At 38.8% G+C, this 27,712-nt stretch overlaps 1 protein-coding gene and 1 long non-coding RNA gene across 2 annotated transcripts in view; one reads left to right on the forward strand and one right to left on the reverse strand.

Annotated features, from left to right (window-relative positions):
- Positions 1–7,959, reverse strand: part of LOC138155795 (uncharacterized) — a 9,642-nt gene extending 1,683 nt beyond the window's left edge. Inside the window, exons 1-3 of the long non-coding RNA XR_011166993.1 lie at positions 7,860–7,959; positions 3,364–3,456; positions 2,168–2,319 (exon numbers count right to left, since the gene is read on the reverse strand). This is a non-coding gene — a long non-coding RNA (uncharacterized lncRNA). The remainder of the gene's footprint in view (positions 1–2,167; positions 2,320–3,363; positions 3,457–7,859) is intronic.
- Positions 7,925–27,712, forward strand: part of LOC138155793 (zinc finger protein 850-like) — a 45,153-nt gene continuing 25,365 nt past the window's right edge. The window contains exons 1-4 of the mRNA XM_069081006.1: positions 7,925–8,030; positions 18,523–18,665; positions 18,902–19,015; positions 19,649–21,224. Of these exons, the coding sequence (XP_068937107.1) occupies positions 7,975–8,030; positions 18,523–18,665; positions 18,902–19,015; positions 19,649–21,224 (1,889 nt within the window). The 5' untranslated portion in view covers positions 7,925–7,974. The remainder of the gene's footprint in view (positions 8,031–18,522; positions 18,666–18,901; positions 19,016–19,648; positions 21,225–27,712) is intronic.

A 27,712-nucleotide genomic window follows, 5' to 3' on the forward strand; every position in this document is an offset into this window, starting at 1 on the left:
AGAGAGAGAGAGAGAGAGAGAGAGAGAGAGAGAGAGAGAGAGAGAGATCATATTACCAAAATGAGAAGCAATGTTTTGGTCCGTGGGTCACAAAGGGTCAATGTGTCAACAATATTCAAAGAATAAAATACAACCCAATAAGGAAGAAATTGGAAGGAAGAGTCTATTCTTTTGGATAGCTAGGATTTTTTTCTTCAATGACAAGACATCAAGGTCTATTTCATTTCATTCAAGTCATAATCAGGCCAGAAAGATATCCAGAATGGATTATGGAAGAATTAGAACGCTTACCTCAATATGCCAAGACCGGGTTAAGTGGATATAAAAACTTGCTTCTTCCCCTAGAACTAGGGTTTTCAACCTTCTTTGAATCATGGACAATTTGGGTAGTCTGGTAAAGCCCATGAACCCCTATACAGAATATGGATTTTCTTTCTAAAATATCATAATTGAAGAAAATGCTAAATTTTAATTAGAGGTTAGTGAAAAGTCAAGATGTAAATTTTTCCCCATCCAAGTTCACAGACCCCCCCACCCCCCAAAAAATTTATCCATGGACCGTTTGGGGGGTCCCAAGGTAAGCTAATTTGATCAGATTTATTCTCATGCTGGTTTACTCTATGTATCAATTAGTGATTGAAAATGGTCCCAGAGTATAAAAATAGCTCTTTGGCAGAGTGATAAGGGACTACTAGGAGAGAATGTCATATGTTCAGGGTCACTATTTTTGTGTGAAAATGGCATGGGGTTCACCTATGTTGGGGGAGGAGGAGAGTATTTCTAGAAGTGACTGATGCCCCTTTTTTTCTGTTAAATCACATCTTATGAAAACTGTATATTCTTGTTAAAGCTGACAAAAAAGGTAAATGGCAAATGCTGCAGGTACTGTGGGAAAATAGGTACACTAAAGCATTGCTGGTGAATCTGAACTGTTCCAACAAGTTTGGAAAGCAATTTGAAACTATGCCTAGAAAGTTACTAAACTGTGCATACAGTTTGACCAAGTGTTGCCATTGGGAATATCCAGAGAGATTAAGGAAAGAGAAAAAGGACTCATACACAAAAATATTTATAATAACCCACTTGGTGACAAAGAATTGGAAACTGAGGGAATATCCATCAACTAGGGAATGGCTGAGCAAGTGTGTGTGTGTGTGTGTGTGTGTGTGTGTGTTTGTGTTTGTGGGTGGGATGGAATGCTCTTGTGCTATAAGAAATGATGAAGATGGTTCTAGAGAAAACTGGAAAGATTTTTATAAATTGATGCTAAGTGAAACAAGCAGAATCAGAAGAACAATTAATATATGATAACAACACTATAAAGACAAAACTCTGAGACTTAGAAATTCTGATTGATACAATGAGACCAATCACAATTCCAGAGAACATACGATCAAATATGCTACTCCACCTCCTGATAGAGAAATGACAAGACTCAGAGTGCAGATTGAAGTGTGTGTGTTTCTATGTATATGTATGACACATATATACACTCACAAAGCTATACACACAATTGATGAGTAATGTGGAAAGTTGTTTTGAGAGACTATACTTGTTCCTAACAGTTTTTACTCCTTAATGGGGAGGGCAGGGGAAAAAAGAACTCAAAACTGAAAATAAAATTGAATCTAGAAAAAAATGAAGTTTAAAACGAAATGATCTCCCTTCTGAGAGGTTACATGCTTAACTTTTTCCCAGGGTAAGACCAGTCAAACGAATCACATCTCTCATGCAGGGTGCAATGATGATAGGCTCCTCATAAGTGTCTCAGGCTTCATCATAACTTTGCACTTGATATACAATGAATTGCGAATGATAAAGGAGGTACTCTTCTGTGAACCGGCTAAAAGTCAGCCCAGGAGGAGGAATTGTTGTTTTTAAAAAAAGAAAGAAAAATATAGGGTGGAGGAAGAGGAGAGACAGGAGTCAAAAACGAATCATTTTCCTTTGTAAGTAAAGAAATCATACTGTCTTATTTTTATTTGCAGGAAAAAAAAAATCCATCCCAGAGTACTCTGGGACAATCCCAGTACCCTGGGACAATGTTAAACTTTTGTTCTGATTTTCAAGCTAGAAAAGTGGTAAAGTCTGAGAGCTCAAGGTTGTGCTGAAATTTTCTAAAGAGTCAAATCTCCACAGGAGAGTTTTAAGGACTCAGGATACTCACTTCTATCCTCTCAATGAGGTCTCCGTAAGTGGCATCAGTATTTGTCTGTAAAAATCCCACAACTGTTTTACTCAGGTATATCTTCTCATGCATCAGTGAAAATATGGGAGCGTATTCATCACTAGGTTCCATCAGAATATACTCAGCAAAACCTGGAAAAGAGGAATTTTTAGGGATGCATGGAGAAATTGTGTCAAACGCTCAAGGTATCAGAATTTAGATCCAATTGTTCCCAGAGGACCTTGATAACACCTTCTCACTTGAGAGGTGGTAGATCATTGGTATAAATTATACAAGCTGTCAAATATGGTCACTGTGTTGGTTGACTTAACTATTTTGGGGGTAAAAAGGGAGACTTCTAATTGGGGTCATAGATAGAGAGTATTGGGAAAGAGTGATATAACAAAAACATGACAAAAATATTTTATGTCTAAAATGTTGGAGGGAACTTTTTGTTCTCCCTTGGAAGTATAGAGGCTACTCCAGGGCCCAAATGCAATGCTGATCAGCATGGAGGCTTTAACCTGTTCCATTTTTAAAAGCAAGCCAGTTTATGGCTCCTTAGCCTTCTGGCGGCATTTCCATATCTGTTCCAGGTTTAATATGGACACCCAGCCAACTTGAGCCCTATTGCAGCTCAGAACTCCTTAACACAGGAGATCCACCAGCCTCTCCAACAACAGGGGCTACAGATTGCATGATCACTCTTGGCTCTAAAATGTGTCTAAATTTCATTTAAAAAATCTACACTGGACTGTGTGAAAGAAGGTGTTAATGTAGACAGTTCAAGGGTCATCATGTAAGAGTGAATATTGAATAGTGGAATTTTGGAAACCTAGTTGAGAATCAATCTTTGAATCACTATGATGTCTAAATGAATGCTCAAGAAGATAGGCTTCAATTAAGTAAGTCAACAGGGCTAGTTATCAGGTAGAATTTGATCCCTTTTTGAATAGAGTGAAATTTGGCTCTTTCTTCTCTGGTATGAGACTAGTTTGTTTAAAGTCTCAGAATTCTGACCAAAGTTTTCCAAATATGATATGATATATACTTGAACTCCTGTGCAAGTTTTTTTGAATATTAAAATTATTTGTCAAGATATTTCTAGTACCCAGGAAGTTTAAAGGACTTTGTATAGGTTAAATAAAAAGATAGGCACTTCAAAACTCTGACTTTGAAATCATCTTTCAAGATACCTGTTGTGAAGCCAATTACAGCTTTTTCTCCTCCATCAAAAGCAGCAATCCACCATCGATATTTGTGACCAAGTGTTTTGGCTTTGATACCTCCTAAAGAAAAAAACAAACAAAACAAAATGCATATGTAACATTTTTTCTCTTTTAAGAAAAAAAAGTTAAGCCTCAACTCTGATATGAGCCATAAGTTAACTGGTCTATGTTCTGAGTGGCAATAACAGCTGGTACTGAAGTAAAACTATGATATTCATTTTATACACAAGAAAATTTAATGCTGGCAGGGCTGTGGAGAAACAGGCATATTATGACATTACTAGTGGTGCTGTGAAATTTTGTAGTCTTTAAAAAAGTAATGTGGCAACATGGAAGAAGGTAATAAATTGGTCATAGACTCTAATCCACTGATCCCTCAGAGTAAGACTATGCTTTAAGAATGTTATTAAAAAGGAAAGGTAACTACTATTTTTCGGGAGGGGATGAGGGGTAAAGGGAGAAAGGACAGAAAATTGATGTAGTATTACAATAGCTAGTACTACAAATGACAAACATATTGGGAAAGGAATGAAGTTACACACCTAAACATAGCATAAATGAGATTTCATATGAAGACATAGGAGACACATAGGAAATCTCAGTAATTAAATTAAATTAATCTCATTAATATCGAAAATAGTACCCAATGGATAATGAAAGCTTTATTTCAATATGAAATTGTCATTGCTAAAATTTACGTTAATTAAATGAAAGGATGTTGAAAATTTTATTCATTTCATTTTTTAAAAATATGTATATTTAATGAGATTTCCTATGTGTCCAGACTTTAGGGATACCCTGTACAATAAGTTTTATATTGTTATCCAACTACTGGCTACAGATACCAACACCAACAATAACCAAATCCAAACATACATAAATTGACAAAAAAAAAAAGGACACAGAAGTAAACATGACATTTGTAATTTTAAAATCCAGAATTAACATATTAAATAATAATACTTTCTTTGGATTTTATGGCTTTGCATGATTTCTTTGGTTGGTTTATATTTCATGCTTGCATTTATTAAGTAGTTTAAATGAATATGAAATGCATATCCTTACCCTCTGGACTTGAGTCATGGTCATCTATTGGTTTTAACATACCACTGAAGAAGAATTCTATATTCTTCTCAACTAGGCCTGTATCGAAGGGGCACAGATGGCCCTTTGTGTCATAAACACTGGTGAATGGGGGGAGGAGGGGAAAAACACTTGTAATAACTACCTTACAAATTTAGATTATCATATCATACAAGTAAACTTTTTTTAATTTTTAAGAAACACTATCAAGTCTTGGACATCTTGGCCTCTTAAAATCCTCTAAGACATTGTTCCAGTATTATTTCTGAAGCCTCCCCTGAATTCCTTCCTTCAAATGAGAACATAACCCTCAGTTCCCATGGAATTTTGTATTTCTGATAAGAATGTCACATTCAGCTTATGAAGATGTCCCCTGCCATGGCAGAAAGCCCCAGATTCAGTCCTCAGCTCCATTCTACTATCTGTGATCAACATCGGCAAGCTCCTAATCCCCAAACCTCTTTTTTCACCTGTGACTGAGGCACATACTTGGTCTCACATTGTCCAATACTTTCTGTCTCACAAGGTTTCTTGGGAGAATCCAGTGAACAGGTATAAAAAGCACACTGTAGCCATGAAGTGCTATCTATGACAAATTCAAATCATCACTGATACATGTACAGGGTTTCTATCATTGTTGTTCAGTCGTGTCCAACGTTGTGACCCCATGGTTTGCTGTGTGCTTCTCCAGCTCATTTGACAGATGAAGAAATTGAAGTAAACAGGGTTCAGTGACTTACCCGGGGTCACATGGCTAGTAAATGTCTGAGACTGGATTTGAACTCAAATCTTCCTGGCTCCAAGTGGGGCAAATCTATCCACTTTGACACCTAGCTGCCCTTATCCCTCTTACTCCATGATGATGTTGCTGAGATCAGGGATTGTCTATTTGCTCTATTATTCCCTACAGTACCTAGCTTGATTATTTCACCTAATTGTAGCAACTCAAACATTTGAGAAAGGAAGAATTCTTAGCATTGACAAATGGAAGGCAACCTTCAGCCTATGGAGAAGAATTTGACTCTGTTACATCCTTAGTTAGGTTTCCTAGGCAAGGACCAAAGAAGATACTCCCCTTCACAGCAATTTTTTTACCAGAGAAAATTTAGTATAGTGACATTATCCTTAAAAAATCCACAATGGTGGGGTAATATTCAATCTAAGTCCTTTGGGAATATGTCCCTTCCCTTTTATTTTCCCATTTATAAAAGCTACAATTTTGGGTAAATGAATGAGTTGATACAAAAAGATAATTTGAGAAAAGAATATGTTTTGACTTGAAGCCCTGAATACATCACTACTTCCTTTCTTCCTTGCATTTAATGACTTTTAGTGGAAAGAAAGGGAGGATCTCATTCTATGTTCAGCTAACTCAAAGGTTCCCAAATTTATTTAGTCTACTGCTCCCTTTAAAAAAGAAAAAACAACAACAATAATAATAACAATAATAACAACTGAGCACCCTCTCCTGGAAATCTCTTTAACCCTTTTAAGAGTTTTTTTTTTAATTTGCATCATTTTAAAAATATATATAAGGGAAGCTAGATGGTACAGTGAATAGAGCAATGGCCCTGGAGTCAGGAGGACCTGAGTTCAAATCTGGCCTCAGACATTTAACACAAAAACTACCCATGTGACCTTGAATAAGTCACTTAACCTCAATTGCCCTCCAAAAAAAAGCATTTTTTTAATAAAAGATTAATTTTAAATTCAATAACTTATTGTACATTTATGGATTTTTTTCTGCATGGAAATTTTGATGATGTAGTATTGCATCAGGTAACTAACTGTATGGTATCATATTGTAAACAAGTCATTAAACCCATGTATTCTTGTCAATGCATAATGGACTGCCAACACTGTCTTGTTAAGACTTGTTGGCAGACTTCACCACTGATTATAACTTCCATTTTATGTGCTTATTTGGAAAATAATGTAACTGCTATAATTTTGACTGTTACACAACAGATGAAACATGTACAAGTGATTTTTTAAAGATTTTCTTCTCTTTTCTTATGCTTCCACCACCCCTTATTTCTGTTCTATGCCCTCCCCCAATTGCACCTGAGGCTACTACCGCTCTTCCCCACCCCCATCATTCTAGCACCCTCAGAGGATGGTATTGCCCACTTTAAGAACCTATGGCTATCTATTTGTAAGTGTCCAGAAAACACAGGGTTAATCAATCCAAGCAAAGAACCAACTATCTCCTCTCCCCTCACTCCAACTCCATGTTACCTGAAGCACGTTATTCTATATTGTGGTAAATAATAGTAGTTTCTCAAAGCCATGCTTGCTGTCTTCCAAAGCGTACAACCGAGATGACCTGGAGATCGAATCCCAGGCTCAGACACTTAGCACCCACCCAGAAACACGTGGCCCTGTAACCTTGAGCAAGTTACTTAACCCCAATTGCTTAGGGGCGGCCAGGTGGCTCAGCGAGTAAGAGTACTGACTCCAGTGTCGGGATGACCTGGGATCGAATCCGGGCTCCGACACTCAGCACCACACCCAGAAATAACTGGCCATGTAACCTTGAGCAAGTTACTTAACCCCAATTGCTTTAAAAAAAAAAAAAGAGTATATGGGGAGGGGTGGTGTCAGGAGGACTTGAGTTCAAATCCAGCCTCAGACACTTGACATACTAGCTGTGTGACCTTGGGCAAGTCATTTAACCTCAATTGCCCTGCCCTCCCCCTTCCAAAAAAGCAAAAAAAAAAAAAAAAAAAAAAAGGAGTGTATAGGGGAGAAGCTGGAGGGATGAAAAAAGAGACTGTGCCTTGCCTTCCCCAAACCTTCTTGATTAGTAATCACTATAGGAGGCCTGAAAGGGAAAATCTGTCAAAGAGCAGGGGGAGGAAAAGCCGGGCCAAAGGTGGCTGCCCTCCCTCTGAGGCTGTCCTTTCCACAGCAGAGGGGTGGTTCTATGGTCATTCCTCCAAGGCACAGAGGTCCTGGGCATCCCTAGGGATGGGAGGGAAGAGAAGAGGAAATACTGAGCCCAACAGATGGCCTCCCTTGACTGGGGCTCCCTGCTCCTTCCACCCTAGGCCCTCTGTGTCTAGGGAGGCTGGGGGCTGCATGACTCTATTTCGATGATTGCCTGGCAGTGTAAATTAGCTCATGACTGGCCAAGCCAAATTCTCTCCCACTTTCTCTTTCTTTTTCCCTAGTCTGTGACCCTTTCCCCCTTCCCCATCCCCCTTAAAAATGTTTTTCCTTCAACCATGAAACGTGCATTTATTAAATGCCTACTGTGTGCAACACTGGTCCTGCACTCAGAGAGTTTACAACCTAGTTTAATAATCTGCCAGTTCTGCGTCTCTAGCCAGGCCAAGTGGGATAGTCCCTCCCATCCTCCAAGTAGAAGATACCCATACCTCATCTAACCCTTGGCCCTTAATCTGAATGAGAGAAGAAGAGGCAGCCAGGACTACCGAGATCCACGGTTCCTAGAGCGTCCCAGAGCGGAAGTGCGGGGAGGCGAGGCGAGGGATGGCCACGGCACTTCCTGTCTGTCCGTGCGGTGGCTCAGTGGCAGCCGGTGAGCGGTAAGCGAGCGGGGCAGCCTGGTGCAGCAGGCGCGGGACCCTCCTTTCCCCTCCTACCTTCCCACCCTCTCCATCTTTGCCGACTGGGGGCCGAGTCGGGAGGGCCCGGCTCAAGTTCCTGCGTGACGCGGCCGCGGTCCCTGTCAATCCGAGCCAACCGGGCCTGGCGGCGGGTAGGGTCGGAGGCTGTGGACTGATGGAAAGGGTGGGACTGGTCAGTCTTGCAGTCAGTGAGCATCTGTTAGGCGCCTACTGTGTGCCAAGCTGGGAGCTGCAAAGAAAGGCGATAAAAAGACGGGCCTCTGGGTCCTGTGCCCTCGGGAGCTGGCAGCCTGGCAGGGGAGACAGAGTGCAGACAGCTCTGCCCTACCCGGAGGTGTGCGGAGGCGGGGAAATCGGGGAGTCCGGCAGTTCTGTGTGTGTGTCTGTGTGTCTGTGTGTGTCCTGAGAAGTTCGGAGAGGCGTGTGGACCCGTTCTGAAAGTGACGTTTTTTATATACATAAAATACAGAGGATTACAAAGGAAACCATATAGGAATATAAGCATAGATTAATTTTTTTTTTAAAGTAAGTTCTTGACCAGACTGCACTGGATGATGGTTAGGTCTCTTCTAACTCTAGATTTATGCTCCTGTAGCCATCTTGAAGTCAGTTAACTTTACTCATCCTCATTTTTTTTTCCAATGTCAGATGAATTAGTTGGACTAAAATAAAATTGGTTTTCCTTTGTAATCCTATGTGGTTTATATACTTAAAAATAATTATTCTGAGAGAGGGTCCATAGCTTTCACCAGACTGCCAAAGGGATATGCAAAACAGGCCAAGAACCTCTGGACTAGATGATCTCTAAGGCAACTGGGTGGTATAGTAGTTAATGGATTGTTTAAGCATTTATTAAGCAATACAAATAGAAAAGTAAGGCAGCCCCTGTTCTCAAAGCTTACATTCTAATTGGGGAGACATCACATGTGAAGCTTTCAGTTGCAAAGCAGATTGAAAGATCCTATGGTCCTTAGGATGCAGGCTCAAAGGAGATAGCCATCTGTTTCTTTAATATCATTTTTTAAGTCGTTTTTTTTTTTTCCTATGGCTCTTGAGCCCTATCAGGATCCACCACCAGGGGATCACTTAGCTTTAAGTCAGTGAGCCCCAAGCATCAGTTAAGCTACCTTTTATATATATATATATATTTATATTTATATTTAATACATAAGTAGTATGGATACAATGAAATTTCAAAAAGTAGCTGGAGAAGATAAGGATTTACACTTCAGAAATGAGATGGCAGAAGAGGATGAACGTCTATTTCAGGAAAAAAAAACCAACAAACAAACGGAATATGATCCAGTTAACACAGGAGCTGTAGTTGCTATCCCAAACTTTTTTGCAGACTATAATGTGGTATGTGATGTGCTTGTGAAATAAATGGTCATAAGAAAGTTAAAATTGGTATGTTTTTATCACAGTACTCCCTTTTCTATGTCACATTTGTGTATCTTAGATCACATTCATGTTCATCCTGGCTATCTCTTCTTGTGATATATATCTCCATATAATTTTTTGGCAAGGATTTCTAAAAGCAAATGCAAGTACTGGGATATTTTGAATGCAACAGCAAAGTAAAATCATACAATAATGATTATTGATACACAGAGTTTTCAAAATTTCTTTGATCCAGTCTGTATCCCAGGTATTCTTTCATGTTTAATGTGTTCTTGTCCTGTTCCTAACTTTTAGTTTAGTTAAAATAATTGGAAATGTTGAGGATTTGATCAGATACATGTGTAGCATTCAGCTCTCATCAAGGTACTAAATGTTTGCTGAGTGTGTATGCTTTACTACTATGCTATTAATTCTGTACAAGTTTCAAAGTCAAGAGATCCTTCATGGGGCCAAGGATGTCTAGTTTTAGAAGTTAATCTAGTCCAGACATTTTCATAAAGGTGCTGGAATTGGACCTTAGACTGGGTTCTTTGAAGGGATTTTTTTCCTGTTAGCCAGAAGACAATCTAGAGGGGTATCTCTATAAGCAGTAGACTGTCCAGATCCCAAATCAAGATTTGACCATGGAATAACTAGACAAGAATTACCAGAACTTGAAAGATCCCAGAATGATCACTGACTACTCAAGGTGAAATTGAGGCTTATATCAGATTCATATTGTTCGTGATAGGGATTACTCAAAATTTATGTCATATCAAACTAGTCCCAGAAAGAACCATATTTTTGGCCAAGATGATACATTGCTTATTATTGCTGAGGGAAATAGGGAGAAGGGACATGGGATTTGGAAGATTCTTCTTGCTAGCCTGAGTATTCACCCAGAAATAGAGTAGACTCTCCCATTAAAACATGAACTTCCTCAACCAGATTTTTGCATTTGAATCCTGAGTCACAGCACCATGTTCCTTAGGGTACTGCTACAACTGCTTGGATGATTTCCTTAGAGTTTAATGACTTATGTCTAATGTAAGAGACAAGTAGATAATACAGACAAAATATTCAGGATACTAATCTGCTATATTATGAATACTGCAACTTTACCAGCCAATTGGTTTTTCTCACCCAGAAGTCTCCCAAGGTGAAATCCGCTTTTCTGCATGCTGGAGGGTTGCCAAGCTGGAAAACTTCGCCTTGGTCCAACCTAGTTGGTCCTATCTGGGTCACATATAGTTGTGACAGTTGTCTGGTAGTGGGTTGAATAGGTATTGCTGCCAATGACCAATCAATGATACTGAGAAAGGAGAAAATTACAATTTGTCACTCTTAAGCTATACTAAATACTTAATATTAAGTCAGTGAGCCCCAAGCATCAATTTTAAGCTATCTTATATAGGTCTTGAATACATAAGAAGGAAGTATACATTGGAATTTCAAAAAGCAGTTGGGGAAGATAAAGATTTTCACTTCCAAGAAGAGATGACCTAAGGGAAAGATCTGGAAAACAGGAAACAAGCAGCTTAACCCCAGAGCTGTAGTTGCTTTCTCCAGCTTGATCTGGCAGACTAGAGTGGTAATAACTTCATGAAAGACAGTAAGCCAGTTAAGCCAGAAATTTCCTTATTAAGCTAGAGACTTAAGAGAGTAAGACCAGGGGCGGCCAGGTAGCTCAGCGAGTAAGAGCACTGGCTCCAGAGTCGGGATAACCTGGGATGGAATCCGGGCTCTGATACTTAGCACCATACCCAGAAATAACTGGCCATGTAACCTTGAGCAAGTTACTTAACCCCAATTGCTTTAAAAAAAAAAAAAGAGTGAGACCAATTAGGAGACTGATACAGTAATCTAGATAATTTTGTTGTCACAACGACCTTGGGAAGTAGGTACTATTAGTACCTCAATTTTATGGTTGAAGAAACTCAAGCAGACAGGTTAAGTGAGTTGCCCAGAGTCACACAGCTAGTAAATGTCTAAGTCTGAATTTGAACTCAGGTCTTTCTGACTTCAGGCCCAGTACTTTCTCTACTATACCATGTAGCAGCATCTGTTGAAAATGACTCCAAGGTTGCAAACCTGAGTGACAGGAAAGATGATGATGGTGCTCTCGACAGAAATAAAGAAATTCTTTAGAGGTGAGTTGTGGTTGGGAGAAGAAAATGAGTTCTATTTTGGACTTGTTGAGTTTGAGATGCCTTTGGAACTTCTGATTCTAAAAATGTCCCATGTTTGGTTCCTGACACTCAAGAGAGAGACAATGGCTGGGGATGAGAATCATCTTTATATAAGTGATAATTGAACTCATGGTAGTAGATAAGATTACACTAAGAAAGAGTTTAGAGAAAGAAGTCCCTGGATAGGATCTTTTGTTACACCCTCAGAAAGTAGGACATGGGGTCTCCTTTATTAGTTAGGGGAAATGAGAGCAGTATCACATAAACTCAGAGAGTATAAATCATCTTAAAAGAATTGTCTCTACAATCAAAAGATCATAGATTTATGGCTGTAAGAGATCTTAGAGACCATCCAGTCCAACTCTCTCATTTTATAATTTAAGAAACCAGCCCAGTGAGGTTAAATAACTTACCTGAGATGACATAGGTAGTATGTGGTAGAAGCAGTATTTGAACTTAGGTTTTCTTATTCCAATCCAGTACTCTTTCAACTTTATTGTGCTGTCATATCACATTTGCAGTCTTGTTGGGGTGGTGAAATATGACGATGGATAAAGAAAAGAGTAGTTATGCAATTAAGTGATAAGATAATGATATTTATATAGTGCTTTTAACTTTTTCAAAGCACTTTACATAATTATCTTTTTTAAAAAGTTTTTTTGTTTTTTTCAATATTCAATTCTATGAGATTTTGAGTTCCAAATTTTTCTCCCTCTCTGCTCTCCCCTTCCCAAGATGACATGCAATCTGATATAGGATATATTTGTACACTAGTATTAAACATATTTCCACATTAGTCATGTAAAGAAGAGTTAGAACAAAAGGGAAAAACCACAGGAAAGAAGAAACAAAAAAGAAAGAGAAAATATTATACTTCAGTCTTCATTCAGACTCCATAGTTCTTTTTTTTTTTTTTTTACAATTTTTATTACATAAAATTGAAATTTTTTTTTTTTGCACAAACAAAGCCAACTCAGATAAGATTAAAAAGGAAACAATTAACTGGGGGAAATCTATATATCAAGTTTCTCATTTTCAAACTATAGAAAGAGTTGATTCAAATTAATAAGTACCAATCAATTAATGGTCATACAATATGAACAAATAGTTCTCAAGGTAAGAAACCCAAGCTATCTATAGCTATATTAAAAAATGTTTAAAATTACTAATAATCAGAGCAATACAAGTTAAAACAACTCTGAGGTAACACTTTATATCCATCATATAGGTGAAGATGACAGAAAAGGAAAATGAAAAAATGTCAGGGGGACTGGAAAAGCAGACACACTTTGTTAGGGCTGTAAATTGGTCTATAGCCAAGAAAAGCAGTTTGGAACTCTGATCCCCAAAATTATTAAACAATGTATACCCTTTCACTCGATAATACCCTTTTATCTCTATACCCCAAAGAGAGAGACAGAAAAAGAGGGAAATGACCCATAAGTACAAAATGTTTATATAGCAGCTTTTTTTTTTGATAGCAAAGAACTTGAAACTAAAGGGGTGCCCATCATTTGGGGAATGGCTTAAATAAATTATACTGTATAATTTGAATATAATCAGATACCATTGTGATGTAAGAAATGATGAAGAGGATAGTTTCAGAGAAACCTGGGAAGGTTTGTATGAATAAATTGATGCAGAGAGGAAAATTTATATTATAACAACAACATTGTACAAAAAAATAACCTTGAAAGACTTAATATCTCTGATCAATGTAATTATCAACCATAATTCCAGAGGATCTGTAGCGAAGAATGTTACCCACCTTCTCATGCTTCTCTTGCTTCTTGTATCTGAATGTCAAATTTTCTATTCAACTCTGGTTTTTTCAGCAAGAATGCTTGAAAGTCCTCTATTCCACTAAATGACCATATTTTCCCCTGAAACATGATACTCAGTTTTGCTGGGTAGGTGACTCTTGGTTTTAATCCCAGCTCCCTTGACCTCTGGAATATCACATTCCAAGCCCTTTGATCCCTCAGTGTAGAAGCTGCCAGATCCTGGGTTATCCTGATTGTGTTTCCACAATATTCAAATTGTTTCTTCCTGGCTGCTTGTAATATTCTCTCCTTAATCTGGGAATTCTGGAACCTGGCTATAATATTCCTAGGAGTTTTCTTTTTGGGATCTTTTTCAGAAGGTGATCAGTGGATTCTTTCAACCTCTATTTTGCTCTCTGGTACTAAAACATCAGGGCAGTTTTCCTTGAGAATTTCTTGGAGGATGCTTTCTAGGTTCTTACTTTGGTCATGGCTTTCAGGTAGTCCAATAATTTTTAAATTATCTCTCCTGGATCTATTTTCCAGGTCAGTGGTTTTTCCCATGAGATATTTCACATTGCCTTCTATTCTTTCATTTGTTTAGATCTGTTTAACAGCATCTTGATTTCTCATAAAGTCATTAGCTTCCATTTGCTCCAATCTAATTCTGAAGCAGTGATTCTCCTCATTGAGCTTTTGAGATTCTTTTTCCATCTGGCAAGTTCGACTTTTTAAGGCATTCTTCTCCTCATTGCCTTTTTGAGCCTCCTTTGCCATTTGAGTCAGTCTGCTTTTTAAGGTATTATTTTCTTCAGTCAGGCTGTTGACTCTCATTTCATTATTTTCTTGCATTGTTTTCATTTCTCTTCCCAATTTTTCCTCTACTTCCCTTATCTGCTTCTTAAGGTCCTCTATGGCCTGTAACCAGCTTATATTTTCCTTTGAAGCTTTTGGTGCAGGAGTTCTGACTTCACTGTTTTCCTCCTGTTCCATGCCTTGCTCCTTCTTGTCCCCAAAATAGGAGTGTAATGTTGGAATCTTCTGTCTGCTTTGTTTCCTTTGCCTGCTCATTTTGCCACTCAATTATTTGACTTTTGGGCTTTTTGCCACAGTAGGACTCTGCCACCAGACAGGGGAGTTTTTGTCCCAAATGCTGGGGTTTTCTCAGCTGCCGGAGGTATTGGAGGTATTGGAGGTATTGGAGGATGGGTGCCCTCTCTGAGGTCTCCACATGCTCTGGCAAGCTGGACACACACCCCAGGACCTCCACCTTAGACTGCAATCCAGATCCAAGCAGGTTAAAGCAAGAGCGATTACCCCTCAGACTGTTGCTTGGTCCCCCTACACTCTGCAGGCCAGGAGCTGAAGCCGCCACATGGGGCTGGCTGGCTGTGCTGGCGTCTCAGCGGTTTCTTGCCCCGGGGGTAAAAGCCACGCACTCCCACTTACTGGGTCCCAAAGTCCAGACTGCACTGGCCTCTCACCTTGTCCTTCGCATCTACATATTGATAAATCTGGAAAGGGCCACAGCTGCTGCTGATCTGGAGTCCCTCCAGCTGGCTGCTTGTCAGGCCTGCCCTGGGGCTAAAGCCTTGGCCTGGGGCTGGGCTCGGGTCCCAGAGCTCTGTGCTGGATTCCTGCCGGCCTGCCAGGCTGTCCTCAGCGGGAAGTTAGCTTCCCTGTGTCATTTTGTGGGTTCTGCAGCTCCAAAGTTTGTTTAGAGTCCCCTTTTTACATAGTTTGGGGAAGGTAGAAGCTGGAGCCCTGGGAAGGTCGTGCTTCTACCTCCATAGTTCTTTCTCTGGATGTGGAAGGCATTTTCCATCATGAGTCTTTTGGAATTGTCTTAGATCCTTGTATTTCTGAGAAGAGTTAAATCTCTCAAAGTTGGTCATTGCACAGTGTTGCTGTTACTGTGTACAATGTTCTCCTAGTTCTGCTCACTTCATTCAGCATCAGTTCATATAAGTCTTTCCAGGTTTTTCTGAAGTCCACCTGCTCATCATTTCTTATGGAACAATAGTATTCCATTACATTCGTATACCACAACTTGTTCAGCCATTTCCCAGTTGATGAATATCTTGTCAATTTCCAATTCTTGACCACTACAAAAAGCGTTACTATAAATATTTTTGTACATTTACATAATTATGGTATTCCATTCTCACAACACCCCATGAGGTAAATATGTAGGTATATTATCTCCATTTTATGAATGAAGAGAGGCTCAGAGGCATCAAAATCAATATTTAGCATCTATTAAGTGAAAGCCCCTATACTAGGCTCTGGTAATACAAAATAATGTGATCTTGGCCCTCAAGGAATTTACTTGTTGAAGTTGAATATACACAGAATACAAGTTAATGACCTGGCCATAATCATTCAGTTAATGTGTTTGAGTCAGAATTTGAACTGTCTTCCCAACTCTCAATGGCATTCTTCCCACAATTCTACGTACCTTTCTTAAGAGAAGTGTTAGGAGTTAGACAGTTGTTCTTTTAGGTATCAGGAACAAGTCTAAGCAGGATAGCTAAAGACTAAAAGAAAGATAAAAGAGAGCTATTTATGTAGCATTCCAAAAATGTTAGTGCAGTTTGTTACTAAAGCTTAAAAACTACATTAAAACTTTTGAGACATGCTGTATTATATATAGAGATACATACTTGAGGTGTAGATGAATACAAGGTTTGTATCTAAAGGGGATTATGAAAATTGACAGAAATAGAAGAATAAGGAATCCTTAGTGTCTGTAGCTACTAAAAGGGGAAAATCCTGCACATATCTTCAGACTAGATTTCATCTTTCTGGAGGTTACTTTAGATGAACAATTTGAATAATAAATTAATTAGTCTCTCTTAGCTATTCTCTGATACAGCTGAAGAATGACTTAATCTGCTTTCCCCTGCCCTGTGCTCTTGGGAGACAATTCTATACTTTGATGTTATGGCTCAATGACAGTTCATTCTTCTCAGCCCGCTGTGTTTTTAATCATCCACAGGTCTCTCTCCATCTGTGCATAGGATCAGAAATGAGAAATCTTATCAGGGAGACAAGTCAGTGATTGCTATCAGCTTCTCTTCACCTGGCATCCTTCTTGGACTGCATCTTCAGGAATTTGTTTTTATCCAACTACATGACTGTAACATGGTAGTTATCCCCTCTGCATCTGAGCTTCCCTTTTCAGAAGATGACTACATTGGCTTTCTTTAGGACCTATTCTCATAATGTTACCAGTGACCATAAACTTAATCCCTCACTGCAAGAATATTTATAGAGCATTTTACAGTTTGCTAGAAACTTTCTTCACAACCATCACAAGGTAGTACTGTAAATATTATTCCATTTATGAATGAGGAAACCAAGGCTCTAGAAATTTAAAAGATCAGAAGACACACAATCTGGAAGTAGCAGAGGTAGAACTATAACCCTACTCTCCTCCCTCTAAGCCCATTGCTTTTTTTTTTTTCTCTCACTGAAGTTGTACTTTCCTCTGGACTCCCTGATTAAATTACGTACTACTTAAAGTCAAAATGAGTAAGTCAGTATAATAGATATGTTTATCAGCTTATTAACATCTAGGTGCCCAAATCAAAATAAGGACATTATGATTAGTCATGGTATAGCATGAAGACCCCCAGAGAAAGTTTCTCTCATACTAAGTATGAGTTAATGAGAACTAAATACTAAATGAAAACTTTATACTAGATGATTGCTAACATCCCTTCACTTTGAAATCTATCATCCTATGACTTAGTGCCTGCATGTCCTTTGGATTATCCACAACTATATTTCATTAGAAACTGTAGTATTCCATTGCCTTATTCATAATAAGCACTTTCTAAATGCTTATTGAATTGGATTTTCAGACAGGATGCGAGGCCAGGAACCTCTATGGTAGGCCTCCACAACCTGTGGCCTGCCAAAGGATTTCTGGTGACTAGCGAAAACTGTAAAGGATCCTACACTTTTTGCTGGCTGCCCAAAATCCTTTGGTGTGCCGGCTGCTCACTGGCTGCAGGTTATACAGACCTGCTATATGGTATAGAAGGGTAGATGGCATTTTTTTTCTCACCAAGTTTTCACCTGCTGAAAACTCTGTCTTGTAGAATATTCCTGAGAAAACTAGTCAGACTTAGTAACAAGACAGCAAACAGCTTCCAAATTGTCAAGTAGCTTCTGAAGAGACTAGACCTTGAGTGAAGTGGCACAAGCCTGAAACCTGAGGAGAAAGGAAGCTTGGGGGCCCAGATAGGGAATATTGGTATCTTATTGGGAGTTGGGTGTTTTTTGGGGGGGTTAAAGGGGTGCAAGTTTGACTTGCCTTTTTTTTAATAGGGATTATGGTAGCAGTTTGAAAACTGAACATGATATCATTGAACAAACCTAAACTCACTGGTGGGGGAAAAGTTATCTTAGAGGATCTGACCTTAAGCTTCCTATTTAAGAACTCACTTTGATTTTCTAAGCTTCCTGTCTTTAGATTATGTGGATCACTCATACATACATACACACATATAATATATATGTGTGTATGAATGTGTGTGTGTTTATATGTATCTCTGAGAGTCAGTTATGTCTTTAGTCCTTTTCATTTCCTATTCTCATTCAGTTATCTCATGGATATTTTAAGCTACCTCTTGTTTTAGGTAATCAAGGCATAAAACTCTTATATAGAATGTCTACTTAGCACCTTACTAAACTATAAGCTGTATGAGGACAGGAATGTTTAATATGTATTAACTAAACTTTACTTTTCAGCATCTATCCACTCTGCAGTAGTGGAATAAAATTTAATTAAATGAATATTTAATTTCTTATTTCTTATTCAATCACTAATATATGAGCCTGCTTTTATACTAAGGAAAAAGCCGTAAACCTCTTTTGTGATGGATTTGTAGTCAAAGGATTTAAGTTTAAATCCTTGCTCTACCACTGACCACCTATATGACTTTCATAAAGTAAAAGTCATTTTAACCTCTTTGGGACTCAGTTTTCTCATCTATGAAATGATGGTGTTGAATTAGATGTCTTCTAAAATCTTTTCTATGTCTAAACCTATGTTGTGAAAATCCTTTGATCTAAATTCTATATATACTGAAATATTTCTTTATACAACAGGAATATGTTGTTTCAGCAGTTGGTAACTTTTGAGGATGTGGCTGTGTATCTCTCAAAGGAGGAGTGGAGGCAACTGGACCTTGCTCAGAGGGAGCTCTACAGAGATGTAATGCTGGAGAATTATGAGAACCTTCTCTCACTAGGTTAGTTTTCATTCCTATAGTGAATATAATTTCTCTGGAGATCTACTTTCTCTATGAAACAGCTTTATGAACCATTTCATGTTCTCCATACCTAGACTTTATTACCATATTATCTGTGACATTACCCATTTCCCCTCATCTACTGCCTATACACCTAAAGCAGAGACTTCAGTTTTTTGAAGGTTCTGGCTTTCAAAAATAAGTGACAATATTTCATCTCATTCACTTTCAATCAGGCTTTCCAGTTTCCAAACCTGTTATTATCTCCCAACTGGAACAAAGAAAAGAGGCATGGATCCAAGATACTCAGGTCCCTGAGGAAAGAAATTTCTCTCATAGTTCTTATAACAGTAAGTAGATAAGAGATGCATCAGAATTACAAGGCACAGTTGTTTTATGAGCTGTTGTATAGTACCAAAAAGGTTTTTCCTCTGTGCTCCATACTTCTCCCTTCTCTGAGTACAGGAATGCCTCAACTGAAGAACTAGCTCTCTTCCTCCTCTCTTTAATCTCACTGTTTGGCAGATCACAACCCTCTGCCAATTCTGCTTCCGAATTTAATCCTACCCATACTTTCTGTCTGCTTGGCTTCTCAGGGCTGTGTATACTTATTTCAAATACCTTAAATCTCATCTGTTTCCTAGTTCAGTTTGACTTCATTATACTTGTTCTCTAACTATCCCAGACATTTGTGCTTTTCTTTTAGGGCTCTGTTTAACTTGTTTCTTCAGTCAGACTTTCCATCCTTTTTGTTGGACTTGTTCAGTTGTTTATGATCAGCTTACTCTCTGGCCTAAGATGCACTTTCCACTCTAATAAACATCTGGTTACCCATACTCCTAGCTTCATTCCCTTGTTTGATTACTAGACCTCTTATAGAACTTTTAATTTTGCTTATTCCTAATCTTCCTTTCCATTATGAATTGCTGTTTATATTTTTTAATGAGGAAAAGAGATAACATTCATTTTTTTGTTTGTTTCAGGTTATAAGAACAGTTCTGAAAATGAAAATTTGATTCTAAGGCAAATTCCTCAAGAAGTTGAATTACTTGGAAAAGAATCAGAAAAACACCCAAAAGATGTTACCCAGGTCCCAGACTTAAGAAGTAGCTTGGAGAAGGAGATAAGAAATCACAAAGAGAAGAGACAAAATAAACTAGTTTCCCAGCAGAGGGTTTCCCAGCAAGTTTCCTCAAAGAAAACTACTAGAAGAGAGAGAGGTCGTGAATATAATAATTTTGGTAAAAACCTCATTTTGAGTTCTAATGTTGTTACCCATCAGAGAGTTGAAAGAGACCATACATGTACTGTATGTGGTCAGAGTTTTTCCCATCCTTTAACCTTAATTCAGCATAGGAGAATTCATGGTGGAGAGAAGCACTATCAATGTAATAATTATAGGAAGGATTTCAGTGACAAGTCACAATTCACCAAACAACTGATAATTCACACTGATGAGAAGCCCTATGAATGCACAGAATGTGGGAAGTCCTTCAGTCGCAGTTCACATCTTACTTTACATCAGAGAATTCATACTGGGGAGAAACCCTACAAGTGTAGCAAGTGTGGGAAAGCTTTTGGCACAAATTCTGATCTTATTCGACATGAGAGGATTCATACTGGAGAAAAACCATATAAGTGCAGTGACTGTGGGAAAGCTTTTAGTCAGTCTTCAGTGTTTATTCGACATCAGAGAATTCATACTGGAGTGAGTGCCTATAAATGTGATGATTGTGGGAGAGCCTTAAGCAGTAAGTTAAGCCTTATTGAACATTGTAGAATTCATACTGGTGAAAAACCTTTTCAGTGTGATGAATGTGGAAAAGCCTTCACTCACTTCACAAGTTTAATTTATCATCAGAGAATTCATACTGGAGAAAAACCTTATGAGTGTAATGAATGTAGTAAAGCCTTCAGTCGACATTCAGTCCTTATTCGACATCAAAGAGCTCACACTGGAGAGAAACCATTTAAGTGTAATGAATGTGGGAGTGCTTTCAGTAGAAGGTCAGTCCTTAAGGAACATAAGAGAATTCATAGTGGGGAAAAACCATATGAATGTAATGAATGTGGAAAATCTTTCAGTCGTAGCTCCACCCTTATCCAACATCAGACAGTTCATAATTCAGACAAACCTTATAAGTGCAATGAATGTGGGAAAGGTTTTGGGTGCCGCTCACATCTTACTGTACATCAGAGAATTCATGTTGGGGCTAAGCCTTACCAATGTAGTGTGTGTGAGAAAGCCTTTAGTCGAAGCTCCATCCTTAACCAACATCAGAGAATTCATACTGGAGAGAAGTTGTATAAATGTAATGAGTGTGGGAAAGCCTTTAGTCGGAACTCCATCCTTAACCAACATCAGAGAATTCATACTGGAGAAAAGCAGTATAAATGCAGTGAATGTGGAAAAGCCTTCAATCGGAGATTTAGCCTTATCCTACACCAGAGAATCCATTCTGGAGAGAAGCAATGTAAATGTGATAAGTGTGGAAAAGCTTTCAGTCGAAGAACCAATCTTATCCGGCATCAACAAATTCATACAGAAGATAAATCTTATGAATAGAATATTTAAATGAAATCCTTTGCTGCCTGAAGATTAAACAAAGAGAAACCATACCTAATTCAGTTTGTGAATATAATTGGTATTGAAGAAGGATTATTTCTGGATCAGAGTCTATTATTAATAAAGCAGTATCTTATAGTATATTTTAATATCTTTTGAGAGCAATAGCTAAGTTTTTCTTCAGTTTATATAGCATCCAGCCTTAGATGACCTGCAAAATATTCATTTTGTTTGAATGATACAAGTAATGCTTGTACAGAAACATTCCATGTTAGTCGCTTCCTTTATTTTCATATGAAAATTATAGTCTGAAAATCCCTTCCATAACAACTAAAGGGAATGTTTTATCTCTGCCTGAAAACAGTACAACTTGAATAGAATAATCCAACTTCTGTTCCTACAAGCATTATCCTGAGCATTTATCCTTCATAAATCAAGAGGATGGTGCTACAGTCCTTGATTAATGATGAAGGAATGTGGAAAGAGTAACTATAGGAAATGAGAGTGACATCTGGAATTTTGTGTGTTGGTAGATAATATACCCATACTCCCATAGGTAATAAGTGGTTAGAACTAGATACTAGCAATCTTGATTTTTTAATATTCAGCCTTTCCCAGTAGTGGATCTTTACAGGATTAAGCAGATAAGTAAGAAAGTACGTCTGGAAATGTCTAGGAGAGCAAAGCACTCCTCTCTTAATTGAATTTTGTTGTCTTTTCAGTTATGTCCAACTCCCCATTTGGAGTTTTCTTTGCAAAAATACTGAAGTGGTTTGCATTTCCTTCTGCAGCTCATTTTGCAAATGAGGAAAGTGAGGCAAACAGGATTAAGTGATTTGCCCAAGGTCCCACAGCTACTAAGTGTCTGAGACCAGATTTGAACTCATGAAAATGAGTTCCTGATTCCAAGTCCAGCACTATGCCATCTAGATGTCCCTGTTCCTTAAATATTCCTTCTTATTTCCACTGGTAGATTGAGGGGAAGTATATAAATAGAACAACTGAAAAGGAAGAGACATGGAAGAAATTAAAGTTGTGGTTGCCAACTGAAATCTGAAGCCAGCTTTTATGGGAAATAGATGTTCGTTAATTGATTAGGCCTGCTTGTAGGCAGTAGGCAGGAGGAAGATTTAAAAAGGTAATTAAATAATTGCAAGATGGCTGATTGTTGTAAAGATTAGAGAATGGTATGGATCTTAATTGTTTCCTAAAAGAAGGAATATGTAATAGTGTCAAATGGAGCAGACAAGTCAAGGAACTAAATGGCAAAACTTTGGATCTGATTGGGAGGAGGGTATGGAAGACTAGAGCAATTTGTCAGCAACTCTATTCATCACATTCTCTTTGGAGTTAGGTTAATGGGAAACATTTTGATAAGGATCATTAGCAAGAAATAGGAGTAATGCTATGTAGGAATATATTATGAATTGTCTGTACAAGAAGAACTAGGTAATATGGAAACAGATCAGAAATCTGAAATGGCAGCAGGATATTGTAATAATGGAGGGATTCAAGACCATTTTTGGAGCTATCCCTCTGTTCATAGCAGATGACAAATAATTGACAAGCTTCTAAGATGACTGCTTTTCAAAAAAAGATTGGGTAGAACTGATAGTTTGGGCCTAATTCTGAGTAATAAATGGCAAAATAGAAATGGTGGGAACTTTTGGGAAGACATAACCATTCCATCTTAGGAATCTGTGATAAGTAAGGAGAGAAAAGACAGAGATAGAAGTACACTCTAAATTTTGAGAAAGCTGAGTTTCAGATATTTAGAGAGGAGGTAAGTTAATATTCTAGAAAGGAAGTAAACCCTTGCATAACCTAAAGAATGAAGTTTTGACAACAAATATTTTAGTGAAAGAGGAAATGTCTAATGAGACATGGATACACAGGATATTCATTGGCCACCTTATATTACAGAGGCATGTACAGAAAATGGAAGCAATGGCAAGTATCTTAGAACAAATACAAGAATGACAACATTAAGAAATGGCAAGTCCTGACATGAAAAAGATACAAGAAGGCACTTGAGTTACAGAAATGGTGTAGCTACATTTTTATGCATTGCAATTCACTTACATGAGATTAAAAATTTATAAACAACTTTCGTTGTATTGATACTGAATGTTAAATTTATAATAAATCCTTCTAAAAATGGATCTGACGTGTAGATTGAATGGGAGAGATTTCCAACTTTGATGGAGAGAAGACAGTTATTGTGTCTGTTTTATCAATAAGATCTTTGGACTAGGAAATACAGAACAAAAATTATTAACAGAATCAAAGCCCAAAATAATTGAGAAAACAGTAATTGAGTAGCTAACTATAATTTATATGTATTATATATATATATATGTATATATATAGTGAATTTAGTTAACCAGTCCTGACCAAGCTAAATTTTTAAAGAATTCAGTCAGACCCTATCTAATCCAAGTATAGCCATTTATTGAGATTGATGGCTCTCATGAAGCAGGTTAAGTTCCAAGAGGAACCAGCAATTTCAGAGAAGGAAAGATGGATTTTTATAAGGTAAAGATGCAATTACATAACAGAAGTCATGAATATTAAAAAGGCAGGAGGGATTTATAAAGGGATTAAGCAATGGAGGAGGGGTCCCAGCTATGGTTTGGTGGTTAAACATTCTGGTTGTGCTGCCCTAGCTATCGTGGTCCTGTCTTGGGTTAGATGGATGATGTGATTGTGACTGACTACAAGAACACATCTGTTTCTATGTGAATGGGTCTGGGGGTAGTGACTAGTTAGACACAGTAGCTGAGTTTCCATCACATGAACACACTTGTTGTTTCTGTGGGAACTAAGAGTTCAGGGACACCTGTTCCAGTGAGCAGTGAGGCATATATGAAGAAGCTAGGACATTGGTTTGGGAGAGGGCTAGGTAGGTACAGTGGGGCCTATAATGAAGTTAAGAATATTGGGCCTGAGGGCAGCTTTATTAGAGTTCCATCAAAAGGGCAGCATTTGAAGACCTAGAGGGTCACATGCGACCTTAAGGCCATAGGTTCCCCACCCCTAGTCTAACCTTCAAACTTCTTTGAGGATTCATTATCCATATCATACCATCTAACTGTGGGTACTCCCCAAGACTCTGTCCTGGGCCCTCTTCCCTCTATACTTTTAGTGATCTCATCATCTTATATGGATTTAATTATTATCATCTCTATGCAGATGACACAGATCTATATATCCAGCCCTAGTATCTCCCCTGAGTATCAGTCCTGCGTCACCAACTGCATTGTGGACATTTTATATTGGATTTTCTGGAGACATTTCTGTTACCCCCAGGAACAAATATAAAATTCTCTGTTTGGTATTTAAAGCCCTTCACAACCTGGACCCTTCCTACCTTTCCAGCCTTCTTGTGCTTTACTCCTCTCCAGAGACATTCTAAGGTCCAGCTTCACTGACCTACTTGTTCACACGAAAATCTCCATCTCTCGACTTCATGCATTTGCAGTGGCTCCTCCCTCATCTCTGACTCTTTGCTTCCCTAGATTCATCCAAGACTCAAATCCCACTTTTATTGTCCTTCCCTTTGCTAACCCCTTCCCTCAAAGCCTGGGATCCACAGTCTCAATGAGGGGAAGAACACTAAACTGGTGAAAAGTCTTAATTAACAAATTTAATTGATTTCCAATTTAAGAATTAATAGTGAAACACATTTGGAGAAACCACTAATTCATTAAAATCTCAATTTTGTTCCCAATTTGCCAGATCTTGTTTAAAAGATCAGGATTACAGTTCTAGAACCGTAAGAGTCCTCAGAGACCATTTAGTCAAATACCTGCATTTGACATTGAAGAAACTGAGACCCAGAGAGCTTATGTGATTTGTCCAAGGTTATACAAGTAGATTTCAGAGGTAGTATTGGAACCCTGGTCCTCGCCTCCAGAGTTGGTACTCTTTCACCTATATGGTTTATAAATATTTTCTTCTGCAGAGTCATAAATGTAGTCTCTTTTTGTCTCCTGGCTGGACAAGCCAAAGAAAAATAATTGCTTAAATTTGATTCATCATCATGATGAAAGGCCGCTGGTGGCACAGCAGAGAGAGCACTGGATCTGAGTCAGAAAGACCTGAGTTCAAATATGACTCATTAGCTGGGTGACCTTAGGTAAGTCACTTAACCTCTTTGCTTAAGCTTCCTTAGCTGTAAAATGGGGATAACAATAGCACCTCCATAGCAGGTTTGTTGGGAGGATCAAATGAGACAATATTTGTAAAAAAAAAAAAAAGTATTAAAAATGTGCCCCAGGCACATAGTAGGTACTCCTTCCCCGCAATTCCAATTCCAATTGGATTACTGGGGAAAGTTTCGTTGTTAGGAAATTTGCACTTCTTTTAAAACCAGTTCCAATTTTATTGGGAACTGCTTTCCCCTTCTTCCTGAACAAAATGTCATTGTATGAAAACACACACACACATTATATATATATATATATAATATATATAACATAATAAATATAATATAATATATATAGGCGGCTAGATGGCTCAGGGAATAGAGCACCAGCTCTGGAGTCAGGAGGACCTGAGTTCAAATTCGGCCTCAGACACTTAACACTTACTAGCCGTGCGACCTTGGGCAAGTTACTTAACCCCAATTGCCCTCCAGAAAGCAAAACAAAAACAAAAAAGAGAAAACATATATATAAAAGACAATAACCAAACATTTTTACCAGTGTTTTTTCCTTCCTATAACCAAAAAGATAACACAATAGTTCATTCCCCCCCCCCCCAGATCTACCCCAGATACTAGCACTGTCTTTTTTTCCTTAGAGAAAGGAGGGAGTCTATTATAACTCTCTAATTTCTGGAGCATAATAATTTGGTTTTGACAAGTTCTCACCATACACTAAAATCACTAGAACTTTTTCCACCTGTAGTGTTATATGGTCATGCCTTCCCTATCCTATATCTTTGCAGTTGACTTTTTTTAAACTTTATTGATACATTTTGTTTTGACACAACAAACACTTCCAAACAAACCTCTGACCAAAAGGAAAATTCTTAAAAGAGTTAAGCAAAAATTCCTAATAAACAGAACATATTGCTTTCCATTTCTTATATTTTACTATTATAAGGAAGTATGTGCATTTTAATAGTTGATATTTTGAACCCAAATAAAGGATTTCAATATATCCCTATTAAATGTCTTGTTATGAGATTCAGCCCATGGTTTTGATCTTTTGAGATATTTTTGGATTCAATCATATAGGTCATAGGTTATCCTGAATTTAGAACTGCAACAACCTCAATATTCAGGTGAAACAGATACGGCTTGGGGAAAGCAACCCGGTCTTCCAACACTGCGAGCCTCACCTGAGACTAGCGTTCACACCCCATTACAGATGAGGTAGGACGGGGACGCCACTGCGGGTTGATCCGCAAGCTGGACGTCAATCTTGAGTTTGTATGGGGTCAGATGGGGACATCTTAAAGCTCAGCGCTTGGCGATTTCCCGCTGGGGATTTTCTGTAGGGCACTGGGTGTCCTGGGCTGGGGAGAGTCTGAGCGTTTGGGTCTCTCTCCACAGAGGGAGGTCTCAATGCCATTCAAGAGGAGCGATAGCGGAAAGCCTGTAAGTGAACGATTTTCCAGTAGACATGACAGGTGAAGAAACAGAGGCACGAGCAGGCTGTGTGCTTTTCTTGAGAAAGCGGTGGGAAGAAGAGTGGAGCGAACTTTAAGTGGGAATTTGATTTCCTCCCTTCCTTCCTCGGCTCTGGCACCATTCCTGACTTCTTTCCTTTCCCTCAGAAGAAAGCTTTCTCTCCCTGCATTAGACTCACTATTCTCTAGGAAGAACCATAGAGCTGGGCAAGTAGGGCTCCTCCGCGTCTCCTAGAGCTCCCCGGAAGTATGGCTACAGCGGAATGGTAGTGAACTTCCTGTCGTGAGCCGCACTGGGCATCCGGAGGGTGAGCCGAATTCCGGTGTTGCGTCCTAGGATCCCTGAGGTTTCCCTGGAGGGAGGGGCTGGGACACATTCCTTCCTTCCCCCCCCACCCCCCCACCCCTGACCAGAACGGCACCAGGGAACACATGGCGTCTCCAGCTCTGCTTCCCCCGTCAGAAGAGAAGAGAGGAGCCTGGAAGCCTGGACTGGAGTCCTGGGGCGGGCTGTGGGGGTAGTCCCCAGACCCCCGTCTAAAGGGCTTCTGGGCAAAGCCCTTCTCAGACCCTTTGGACACTGTCACGTGGTTAGAGCGGTGGCGTAGATGTCAAGCGACCTCTTCTGGGCTCTGTCACTGAGTTAATTGTGTGATTCTCGCATAAGTCCACTTTTTTTGGGGGTGGGAGTGATGGGGGGTAAACGGGATCCCAAAAGGTTCAGCAGATATTCTGATCTTATCCAAGACCAGAAAACCTGCAATATCGTCTGGAAAGAATCCAAGGTCTCAGGCTTAATTGGAGTGAGAGTTGTAGAAGTTTATTGTTACACTTCCATGAGAAG

This window comes from Petaurus breviceps, unplaced genomic scaffold, assembly GCF_028583685.1.
Source record: "Petaurus breviceps papuanus isolate PSGF00001 unplaced genomic scaffold, PetGlider_PUasm1.0 98, whole genome shotgun sequence".
Lineage (NCBI taxonomy): Eukaryota > Metazoa > Chordata > Mammalia > Diprotodontia > Petauridae > Petaurus > Petaurus breviceps.